This window comes from Rhea pennata, chromosome 4 (genome assembly GCF_028389875.1).
Source record: "Rhea pennata isolate bPtePen1 chromosome 4, bPtePen1.pri, whole genome shotgun sequence".
Lineage (NCBI taxonomy): Eukaryota > Metazoa > Chordata > Aves > Rheiformes > Rheidae > Rhea > Rhea pennata.
The window spans coordinates 10,585,461-10,598,284 of record NC_084666.1 but is presented as its reverse complement, the minus strand read 5'-3'; the positions used below and the strand labels follow the sequence as shown (position 1 = coordinate 10,598,284).

The 12,824-nt window shown below is 38.8% G+C and overlaps 1 protein-coding gene across 3 annotated transcripts in view; it reads right to left on the bottom strand.

Annotated features, from left to right (window-relative positions):
* The window catches only part of RGS12 (regulator of G protein signaling 12), an 88,567-nt gene extending 78,208 nt beyond the window's left edge, over positions 1-10,359 (bottom strand). For all 3 annotated transcript variants that reach the window (XM_062575277.1, XM_062575278.1, XM_062575279.1), the window contains exons 1-2: positions 10,282-10,359; positions 1,794-3,748 (exon numbers count right to left, since the gene is read on the bottom strand). In XM_062575277.1, coding sequence (XP_062431261.1) covers positions 1,794-3,650 — 1,857 coding nt within the window. In that variant the 5' untranslated portion in view covers positions 3,651-3,748; positions 10,282-10,359. The remainder of the gene's footprint in view (positions 1-1,793; positions 3,749-10,281) is intronic.
* Between the last annotated feature and the right edge of the window lie 2,465 nt (positions 10,360-12,824).

Here is a 12,824-nt window from a genome sequence, read left to right as displayed (position 1 = left end):
AGCATTTCAAAAATAATCTTCTTGAGTTTTAAATCTGAAAAAATCCAATCCATATTACAATCATATTTCAGACACAAACTTGCTGCACAGACCCTCTAGGTTTTTCCACAGCATCCCTTGGTAGCTGCTGTAGTAACGGCAGCTGAAGCTCTCTAGTCCCCAAAGAGCACTTGGGATCAGCATCCATAATGCGTCTGTACACGTGCTGCATTTACAGAAGCCTTCCCTTGGTCTGCCAGTATAGCAGTTGGCAAGCAGACCATGAGGTATGTAGTCATTGGGGCACAAATAGGATTGGATAGTAGGTGTTTGGGCATGGGACACAAATTAAACATTCTTGTGCAGATTATTTCTATTTCTGTTTTTTGAAAAGTGAGAATCACCTTATATTTAAGACCATTTGACATTCAGGTCATTACTTTGGGTTTGGACTGCTTGCTGTAGCAGTCAGGTTATATTAAAAATACATTAATGTATTACTAGTATATTATATACTAGCTTATTTGTCTTACTATTTTCAGCATAGAAGTGTAAAAAAATGTACATGACAGCTGTTGGCTTCACAGTGTAAGAAAAGCATTAAAAATGAATTTCTCTCTCCATGCCAAAACCAAAATGTTCTAAAATTCTGCATTCTACCCAAAAATATCTACATGCCTGAATGCCACAATGCAAAGATTTTACCTATAAGTTTTGAATAACTAACAAATCTCTATTGTCACCCCCTTTATATAGTCCACTGTATCTTTTTTAATCAGTGAGCAATACCTAGGTATTTTTAATCAGGTGATTAAAAAAATATTTTTTCAAAAACACATTAGGATAGCATGATGGTAACTTGAATCAATTACAAAAGCAATACTTCTTGATGAAAGAACAGGTCTTCTTGAAGTCTAATTTGGAGAATAAGATTCTGTCTTTCCCTGGAGTCAAGAAATGTTTTAAATATAACACTTTGCCATTAACTCTCTTAACATAAGATCAATGACTTCACCCAGAATCCCAGCTACCAACACTGGATTCCCATGAGATTAGTCCTTCAACAAGAAAAAGCGTACATAGCAAAGGGAATAGTATCTAATTATGTTGGACACCTATTGCATGCATATTTTTTTTCAAATTTTCTTGCTTTATAGAAACCTGAGAGTAGACAAAACAAGCCTACAGACAGCACTCAAACAAAGCAACAAATTGGAATTAAACTTGAAACGCAGCTTACTGGTAATACACTAGATTTCTGACCTAATAGTGGACACTAATAATCATCAATAATGACTATCCTTTGATGTAGTTTTAGTACCAATTTTATTGAGAGATTTGCTGGAGTGAATATTTATGATCATAAAATTATTTTATTTCTGTAAAAAAATAAAAAATAATAAAAAATAAAAAATAAAAAAATAATAATAATAAATAAAACAGATCCAGTCTGTTTCCATTCTTTTGTTACTGGAGGTCAAAAGGAATTGAAGTTGAATGTCATGTCTCCTTTTATTGCAAAGTCACTACAACATTTGGAAACAATGGAGAGGCAAGAAGAAATATGAGAAAGCTCTAACAGACAACACTTCCAGCAAAAGTACAATTCCAGAGCTGCACTCAATTAAACAGGAATATAGAAAACCCCTACAAAGCAGAAAGAGTCACATTATTTTCACCCAAAATTTGTAAATAATAGTTTACATGTTCAAATTTTATCACACATATAATGGGGTTAAAAATATCAGGGGCTATTTGTTGGAGAGGGGGGTTGTTTGCTTGTTTTTAAACAACCAGCATCAACATATTCTTACCTTTTTATCTTCTTTAGACTTCCTAATAATGTGCTGAGGGCCAAACTTGTTTTGCATGCAAAACATCTTCTTAGACCATTCATGTTTATGAGATTTTAACTGGGGCTGGCCAAAAGCGCCATCAACTCTGTATCTGTCAGCCGGAATCTTACTCATTGGAGGGGGGAGAGTTCCACAGTTAACACTTGACCAGCCATCCGTAGAATCCGTGTAAGACTCCTGGTCGCTAGCATTGCCATGTTGCCATTCTTGCAATACATGCACAGGCAACCATCTTTGATTGCCTATGCCTGCAGCACTTTTCTTAGATGGGGGTACTGAATTTCGGGTAGAAACCAGTGGAACTTCAATACGAGCAGAAGGACTTAGATGTTTGCTTAAATTTTGGGATTTATCATTCTGAATCATTTCTAAAGGAATATTTCCTTCTTGTTCATGGCAGAAGCCATTCCAATGGGAAGTAGATTGATTTTGTCCCCTTCCTCCTGGATTTTCCCACATACTGTTAGGAATATGTTTACTTGGATTGCTTCCTAAATCAACCACTAAAACTCTATTATTCTTTTCCTCTTGATTAAAATTTCCAATTCCACTGTCACTGTTACTGCTTGTACTGTTATTCTGATGAGCATCTGCATCACCATCAAGAAAAGCCCTTGCACGCATTCCCTCAATCAATTCCCCCATGTCCCTATAAAGGACAGAAATAAATTGAAGAACAGGTAGAGATGACGTTGGAAATTCTAGACAGCCATTTGTGTCTGGATCTGCCGTACATTCCAATCCAAAACGCCTTGCTATGCCCTGGTGAATTTTATGATGAAATAATTCAGGATCCACCATAAACACGTGGCAAGATGTCCTCAGAACTCCTTCATCTTCCTGAGCCAAGCTTGTATCATCACTTGTCTGCATCGTAACCAGTCCAAAGAATCTTCGGTCATCTGGGCAAACAGCACTGAATGCCAGCTTCTCTGCAGGATATTCTGCTAGTACACCTGATTTGTCACTACAGAGCTGAATACAATCATGCATAATCTTCATCACCACTAACGAATGGATTTTTTGTTCTGCTCGCAGCCGTCTCATGCATCCACGAATAGCCTGCAAACTCTCATTTTCCAAATTTGAGGTTGTTGAAGGAAGCTCAATTGAGCCTAGGTAACCTACAATCATAGCAACATTTAAAATACTTGCGTCTAATCCAAAGTCTTCAGTGCTCTCCAATCCAATTCTAAAAACTGAATCATCATTCAGGACTTTGGATATTTCTTCCTTGGACAGTAGGTTTGGGTTGTTTATACTTTCATTTCCAGTTTCAAATTTAATAGCAGCAGAATCTGAAAACGATCTTTGTTTTGGTGTCAAAGTCTCTGAGTTTCCAGCACAAAGAGTAGGATTCTCAAAGATCATGTTGAAAATGCCACCAGACTGCATTTCTTCAACAACTTTCTCTGCTCTATTTATACCTAGAGCTTTGGAGTCAGGTTTGGGTTTCAGCCAGCCCTTTCCATCATAAAAACCAACTTCTTCATCACTAGAACACGAATCTATATGACTAATCCCTTCAGCAATGACCATGTGCAGCACTCCAGAACATTTTCCTATAAGTTTGACTACATCTTCATGAGAGGCTTTCTTCACATTAATTTCATTAACTGCAAATATTTGATCTCCTGCTTTAAGTCCAACATAATCTGCAGGGCTTCCTTTCATAACACAACTAAGAATACATGGAGCTTGTCCAGAAAGGGTAAACCCATAGCCAGCTCTTCCTCTTGCAACTTCCACACTTCTTATCCGAGGAGGAGCATGCATGTTGAGTCGACGTTTGACTGTCTCCCCTGGTCTATACATTTTGGGTTTTTCTCCCAGAGCAGAAAAGCTTTCAATTAGTCCAGCTTTTTGTCATGTTTCACACTTTATAAGTTATGACTCTTTCAATTGACGAAGCTCTAAGGAAAGAAAAAAAAAGACATTTGAATTTTCAAACATATTCAGCTTTTTTGTTCCTTTTACTGTTCAGAAAAACAGAACTCCATCAAAAACTATTACTAGAGAAATAACACAGCACTCAAAATAATTTGAAAAGGGCAGGTATCTCAGCCTTCATTTTACTTATAAAAAGGCAACAGTGAAGGCAAATAAAGCGTCTGTCCAAAATGACAAAGCTAAGGACAGAATCTGTCTTTTTATATACAGTTCAGTATTTTCATACTGCATCATGTTGCTTCTTTTCCAAGAAAGAAAACTCCATCATTTTACTTCATTAGAGTTCTGGCTTACACCACCATTGTGATACCAACACATTCTGCAGCACAGTGAAAATCCGGGATGAGGTTCATCTATCCTTTCCCAGGCACCTTAAAGTCAGAGATTAAATTGATCTGGTCAGCTATGACCTACTCCCCCTTTCTACTCAATGTATAGACACACGTACCAAAGATATCTATCTAAAATAAATTAGATAAATTACCTGTAGATTTGCCTGTTTCTCTCCACTGACTGTGAAAGCAGCTTAAGATAAGTAACTTGGACTTCAATTTTCACATGTGTATTTTTTTTAATATCTGCAACACCATCGAATGCACACTCAAATGATGTATTAGACAAAGAGAAAAAAAATCATGTTTACTGTTACAATAATGATAAATTTACTCAAAAAAAATCAGAAAAAACACTATAAAAATTGCATTTCAGTCAGTCATTCCAACACCCATGTGTTTTAGATAAAAACTTTAAAAAAGAACTCCACAGGCTGCCAGTATTAATCCAGTCAGCAGCAGAATCATGATTTTTTGAGTAAGATGAAGTAGCTTTATAAAAAGAGATAGAAATATTAGATTTCATTAAATTTTGGTGTTGATGCTGAAGTCTGGTTGTCTTGTCCAAATGGACTCAGGTAAATTCTACTATTTTAGATAGATTTCCTTCACTAAGCAGATTAAAATGCTTAAAAATGATTTCACGCTAATAACAGAAATGGCATCCTACTCAATTTTTGAAATTATCCACTTGCTGCATGATACGAACTCTTGCTTCTAGAGATCTGGAGGATGAGCAACTAAATTAACTGGATGACTATAGCTACATAAGTGAGAATTAATTTGAAAATAACTATTTCTCAGCTAGATCATAGACTGCTCATAACTTGATCACCTTGTAACATACTTAAACTATAATGTACTTGAAAATGTTTCATATAGGTAGACAGATACAAATATATACATTCAGCTCTCACAGATGGACACTTTTGCTATAAAGTTAACATTAGTGATCTCTGATCCACTACTTGCTAGGAAGAAATTACCAAGAAGTCCTTGTAACATTGCTCTCAGGTCCTGAATTAAAAACAAAACAAAACAAAAAAAGTCTGCCTTAAAGACATGCACAGAGATGCAATCCACACTACCTTGTTCGCATTATTTTCTGCCCAGGAAAGAACAGAAGGTAAGGACCAGTCCTTCAGATGTTCCACAGAAAAATAAATAAATATGTACATACATATATATATATACACATACACATACATATATATTTTATATATATAATACACACACACACACATATATATATAATATGTTATATATATATAATATGGATTTATATTATACGTGTATATATAAAATTTAGTATCTAAGACTTAACTGCACAAGATGTTCAGTTGGTTTTGTTTGGGGGTTTTAGCTTTTTTTTTTTTTTTTTTAGAGTCTCCAGGGAGCAGCTATGACCATCCAATACAGAAGAGTTTCTGCAAATTGTCTTAATATAGTAATTAATTAGCTTCCATAACAATAGTTCCTCTATAATTTCAGAAAATAAGTTAGCTTTGGAAAGTAATGAAGCTTCACGCTTAACCTTTGGATGGAGATAAGAAATGCTTCCTAAACATTATTCAAACTCACATGCTGCTATAAAAGACCCAAGTCAACTTGCATCCAATCTTGTACCTTAAATACATTCACCTTTTCCCCACAAGGCTACTTATAAACTAAGAGATCACTGTACATTCCGCTATCTATAATTAGGTCTGGTACTTTCTAGGAGTAATAATTAAATATTAATAAATCTTTTCAAGATAAATTTCTTCAACCAAAAAAACAACAAATGCCCAACAGTAAATGAAAGTCCGATATTTGAGAGCATGAATAAATACATACTTTAATTTGTCTTTCAGGGAATATTTCTATTCTTGCATGTATTGAAAATACCTTAATATGTCCATTGGGTATATTCCAACACTGCACTGCTAAACTAGTCAACCATACTGCACGGTAATTTCTGGCACCTAAAAGCATGCTACTAGCTTGCAAGAGAAAAAAACAATTAGAAGAGTATTAAAATACAATAATCTGATCAAAAAATAGAGTGAAAAACAGTACTTGCAAAAGTTTAAGATTCAGTATTGTAATGTTGAAGGGGCTGATAAGAAAAAATAGATTTTCTAATTATCTTTCTAATCTATAAAAAATAGGAGCTACTGCAAAAAACTGTAATGAAAATGTAGTTAGACTGTTCTTGGAAAAAAAGCAAATCTCAATACTCTCCCACCTCATGATTCTGCATTTTCTATGAGAGGATTCCATTCAACTCCATTCACAAGCCTTCCTAAACTGCTACCACTGCCCCTTACATTAAATATTTATTCCAGATGATAAGCACTGATAAGGAAACATCATTCCTATATGTATGACCATATGTTAAAAAAGAAGGAAAGAGAAAGAAAAGGAAAGAGAAAGAAAAGGAAAGAGAAAGAAAAGGAAAGAGAAAGAAAAGGAAAGAGAAAGAAAAGGAAAGAGAAAGAAAAGGAAAGAGAAAGAAAAGGAAAGAGAAAGAAAAGGAAAGAGAAAGAAAAGGAAAGAGAAAGAAAAGGAAAGAGAAAGAAAAGGAAAGAGAAAGAAAAGGAAAGAGAAAGAAAAGGAAAGAGAAAGAAAAGGAAAGAGAAAGAAAAGGAAAGAGAAAGAAAAGGAAAGAGAAAGAAAAGGAAAGAGAAAGAAAAGGAAAGAGAAAGAAAAGGAAAGAGAAAGAAAAGGAAAGAGAAAGAAAAGGAAAGAGAAAGAAAAGGAAAGAGAAAGAAAAGGAAAGAGAAAGAAAAGGAAAGAGAAAGAAAAGGAAAGAGAAAGAAAAGGAAAGAGAAAGAAAAGGAAAGAGAAAGAAAAGGAAAGAGAAAGAAAAGGAAAGAGAAAGAAAAGGAAAGAGAAAGAAAAGGAAAGAGAAAGAAAAGGAAAGAGAAAGAAAGCAGACTGCTTATACCGTATTATTTTTCTCTAATAATGAAGTTCCAGAGGTGTGAAGATTTCTATCAGACAGCTATTCATTTATTTGCTTAATTTTGTGTGTGAAAAGTTAGGAAGTACTTCAACACTAAAGAGACTTTTGCTATTAAAATATATATATTATATATATATTCTTACATATATATATATATAAATTATACATATATAAATGAGAAAAAAGAAAACTGTACTACATCATAGAAAAAGCCATCACTTCCCAAGCTCAGCAGCCTGATATGACTGTGCATTATTTTTACCTATTCCATCCATGAGAAGTAACAGCTCCCTGAATTTATCTAGGAAACTTCAGAACAAAGAACAAATGCAGCTCTTCTGCAAGAACTCTAAGCATTCATACATGTTTTACTATAATGGTATCACAGACTACCTGAAAAATTAGAAAAACAGTGTTTCTCATGTGCAGACAGATTCCAAGAGAGATTAGCTGAGTTACAAACTGTTAACAAAGTAAATGTAAAAATGTACACCTTATAGCTTGATTTTAAAACTAAATTACCTAATTATGTAAGTTTTATTCTTACTTCTTTGAAGATTTCAAATTGTAGCTATAGAAAGATGTAACAGAAAAATAAGTACAAATTTCCAGTTTAAAAATAATTATATATCCAAATGATGTTTACTGTAATAAATTACAAATTATGTAGTATAAATAACAAAATATAGACATTCTAGTTGCAGTGATAGAAACCTTTGAATGGTGGAATGTTTTTATTAAAAATATGAAATTGTTAATGAACACTATACCCTGAAAAATGTCCTGAATAACCAAAGATAAAGTGATTTTAGCTGTTGATTTTCAGTAAAATTAAATGCTGAATCTTATAGAATCTACCAATAATATACTACTGTAATTAGTTTTAATAATTCCAACACTGAATTTTAGTAATTTAATAGCGTAACTACATTCGAACATACATAGTATGTCAGAAAATGGTTGCACCCTGATACCAGACATGGCCAGGCTTACTTTGGTTTCCTGTATCACTAAGTATGAAAAAATAAGTCTCAAAGAGAAAAAGACTACAATATCAAAAAACATGCATCTCATAAGTATTTGTCAAGAGGATATACGCTTTTCTAAAGGAGGAAACCAGCCTGTAACAGCAGAATAGTTAGTAATACATAGTAACTAAACCTTACACAAATTGTATTATTTAGTGACGTTTCAATATACTTGTTAAAACACTGAAAATGTTTTTTCAGAAATATGATTTGAGAAAGGTTTAGCAAAATTGCACAAATACAGCTTAGTAATATAATACAGAACAAATACAGTTTAATAATATACTTCACATTTCAGACAGAAACACCATTCAACACAATTAAAAGAGTTGTTCAAGTACGTGAAACAGCACAGTTTGCCCCACACATCAGCTTTGTCATACAGCAGCAAAATGAAGTGAAATCAGAGTTTTCTGCCAGCATACATTTTGGTCTATGGTTTCAATCTTTTTTTTTTTTTTTTTTTTTTTTTTGAGGTATAACGCACCACACATACCAGTTACAGCTGAGCTGTACTTTCTCCCAGAAGCACTGCATTCCTTTATGTTGTTTTTTTTAAAAAAAAAAATCCATGCTTGTTTTTCATATCACTTTTCAAATCCTTTGCTACAGAGAAAATATTACTTGCTTATGTACCTTCAGGGGAGAGAGGTAGCTTGTTTCCTGCGTCTGCTCTTGTTAACTCATAGCAACAAAAAGAGCAAACAGAAACAGGAGATGTATTCATAAGTTAGACTATAGCCTAACAGTTACAGAGGGCAGCAAAGGAGCATGTGAAAGTTAAAACTACAGTACTGGCCACCAGTCCATTTTGAAAAGCCTTTGGAAATAAGCTGATACTTGGCACTACAGTATCCATGCTAATGTGCTTTTTTTTTTTTTTTTTTTTTTTTTTTTGAAAAGTAGAGAAACAGTTGGTTTCATTTTGTTTTTCAATAGGGAGACACTAAGAGGATAGCCTGTGGGAAGGAAGCACACAGAGGGGAGAGACTGTCTCATTACCCTTGGTCATACACATCTTTATATTAAGTATTGCAAAAGAGCCTTCAATGTAGGTGACACTCTAATGCAGAACTGCCACTACTTCCACAACTGATGCGACCACAAAGCTCAAATGAAGTTAAAAGATCTAGTTTCTGTTCTCTATTAAAATGTGGTACACATTTATAGGCAAGATGTACAAGAAGAATAATAGTGCGAACTGTGGAAGACATTACCTGTTGTTTAGGAACATGGGTGGGTCAACATTTTGATAAAAATGTTTATCGACATCTCACATTTGGCACCATTTTTCTGTATAAGCGGGAACTGCTTGGCTAGCAAATAATTAGGTGTACCTAGCGTGATGAGAACTACTCACTTTAATTAGTAACAGTAGACTAAAAAACATGTTAATAGAAACCTCTGCTCAAGCTGAAGGTAAAGGACAAAAATGTAAAAACCACAGAACGCTTGCTGTTTTGTTTGACAACGGTCACCCGACTAAGGACAAAGTTTTCTATAGCTGCTGTGCCAACAGGCGTGTATTCATCATTCAGGTTACTTAAAATAATTAAAAGTTCCTCCTGACAACAAGTGAGCTACACGCAGAGATTTCGTTGGCAGTCGGGCTGTTTGTTTTCTTCTTCTTTCCTTCCAAACACGCTCCAGCGCGGCTGGGACGCCTCTCGAAGGCGGCACTTCAGAGCGGAGCAGCGATGCGGGAGCTCCGCTCGGGCACTGGGAAGCGCTTGCGACGGTGCGGGATGGCGGCGCGGCGGCGGGACGCGCCGCACACAAAAGCCGCGCAAGGCCGGGTGCCGCCCTCGGCGGGGACGCGGCGGCGGCGGCGGCAACGGTCCGCGCGCGGGGACGCGGCGGCGGCGCTGCTGCTGCTGCTCGTTAACCGCCCCCCGCCGGCGCCGCTTCCCAGGAGGGTGGAGCCGCGGGGAGGCACCTGAGCCAGCGGGGGCGGTTTGAAAAATCCAGCGGCAAAACAAACCGGGAGGCCAACGGGCGCCCGCCGCCGCCCGCCGCCCTCCCTCACCGCCGGGCTCCCCTCCCCCCCCCGCCCCGGCGCCCCCTCACAACGCCCATCCGCCCCCCATCCCCACCCCCACCCCGAGCGCGGTCCCGGGCCGGCTGCGAGGGGGAGGGGAGAGCCTGCAGGCAGGGGTGGCGGCTCCCCCCGCCCTCGCAGACCCACTCACCTCCGTCCCCCAGGACTCCGGCTGCTCTGCCGAGGCACCAGCTCCCCCGGTCACCGAGGAGACGGGCGCCGGGCTCCGCCGCGCAGCGCCTCGGCCACTGGCTGCGAGGGGCTGTCAGTCACCGCACTCACCCGGCAGGGGTGGCCGCCGGCTTCCCGGACAGAGAAAGCAGAGAGACAATGCGGAGCGCCACGGAACTACAGCTCCCGGCGTGCCTCGCGAGCGGCCGGCTCCCCGCACCGCGGGCAGCGGGCCGCGCGGGGCATGCTGGGCCTCGTAGTTCCTTACCCTCCGCCCCGCGCTCCAGCGGCCTCGGAAGGGCGCTGTGGGCAGCGGGCGCCCCGCCCCCTCGCCGCCCCGAGAGGCGGGAGCACGCGCAGGCGCGGGCTGGCGGCGCCCGTTCGAACGGGCGATCGTTGGGGTGCGCGGGCGCGAGGCGGGACGTGGGGGAGCGCAGCGCCCCCCCGCCCCCCTCCGCGGAGGCGGAGGCGCGGAGCGAAACGCTCGCGAGTAGCACGGTGAGGGCAGCCTGATCCGCCCCCCTCGGAGTCGGGAGGGCAGTTGGGAGCCGGTTCTGGCCCGAGTACGTAAACTGCGCTGCCGAGATAGCTGGCAGGGGAGCGACTCTGCGATGGCGCTGAGGAGAACCGTAGCTTGGTCAGGGGGGTGTTGAGAGGAGCATCGAGCAGGTATGTCATTCCTTACAGCCCAGAAGGAAAGCGAGCCTACAGGGTGATAGGCAAAGGTAAAAGTGGGTGTGAGCGTTAAGTTCAACCGTTAAACCGCCACATGAGGACGAAGAGGTAGGTGAGGCATTTCTACAGTAATCGGCAATCCAAAGGGCAAGAATATGTGCAAAGGGGAAGTTTTTGCCACCCTGTTGGACCCGGTTAAGCGAAGAACTAACCGAGTAGGTTTGACTTTCTTAGAAAACGTGAAAAAGTCTTGTGATCTGTTTATACTTTACAAAAGTTTGTGATCTCTGTGAGCAAGGACTGGTAGAAAGCCTTTGCGCACAGGGGATTCCTTCATTTCAATGTTTTTTTCTTCTGTGCACCAAAAACCTGAAAAGGGAACTGAGCCAACTAGTGACAGGCTGAAGGAGAATGCCTGCCCTTTAAATTTCTTTCAGTGCTGTGCATCCTCCAGAGAAAGACATAGCTACCACAACTCACTACTGCTGACATGTCCATAAGAAAACTTTTAAAAATTTTAAATAGTGACTTGATTGTTTAACTTGGAAAATTTGTTTCTTAATATCTCTTTTGCTTTCTAAGGTGTTTACAGTAACCAGAGAGTTCAAGAAAAACAACAACACAAAAAAAAGTTGAAAAAAAAATAAAGGACTGCTTTACCACTCCCTCTTCCACCTTCTCATTCTGCTGTTATTTTCTTTGTCAGTCAGTTCCAAGCAGATTTCTACCAACATGAAACTTTTCAGATCAAATTAGATCCCAGTGTTGTTATCCTTTTGACTAGGTTTTATGGGATAGTTTCCAGAGGGGAAAACAACCTGATAAAATAAACATTATTTCATTTTCTCATCCGTGCAGAAGACATCTTGGTAAATGAGTGTAAAATGACAAGATGATAGACCTGCTAACTTGTCCAAACGTGCTGTGCATGTTCCCATACAGATAATTCAGGGGAGACTAATAAAAGGTTATTTAGGGGAAAGTCTCCTTTAGGAGAGAATAAAATTTCAAAACATAGAAAAAGAAATTGATTGATTTTTAACCTCATAAATGATAGCTTCTTTCAGGTATGGTATAGTAATTATTTTTAAAATATTCTTTAGAGATCTCATTTTGCCCAGACAAGCTACATTTGCGTATCCTTTGGCTGAGGAGATTTCACAGGGTCAAGAATGGCCTTCTGCAATGAAGACCTGATTTTTTTTTTTCCCTTAATGGGCAGATTATCTCCAGCTTCCATATGAGGTTGCTAAAGTTGTCTTTTGCCCCTATCAGTCTTCCATGCTGCCTTAACAGATCAAATGTTGACTTACACTAACCTGTTCACCTACAGAAGGGAAGATAGGTTAGCCACACCTTTCAGTTTGAAGTAGTAAACAATTGTAACAGATGAAAATCTCTCTTTGACAATGACAATTAGAGTAAACATAGGAATTGTAACTATCCACAGAGTTGTACAGAGGTATCTGCAAGTGGCCTGGTTGGGCCTATATGAAACTAATACAAAGAATTAGATGTTGGGTTGTTTGTTTCAAGGAAAGAGATACTAGGAAGTGGTGTCATCTTTCACTAACTACAAAACAATTATTCCATGGAAGTGTAAAATTACTTCTTCTTCCATGGAAGAACTGAACCTGGATAGCCAACAGACCTTACAGGACTTTTATAATAGCACAAAAGCATTTAATTAGTTTGACTTCACAGAATTCTCCACAGGAGAGCAGAATTTCCTATGTTTGTAAGTATTGCTCAACAAAGAAGACATGAACACCCAGACTTACCTGGAAACAGATGTGTTCACACAGTATACTTGCATTCAGAAGCATCTAAGGCATCATGAATCCTGAG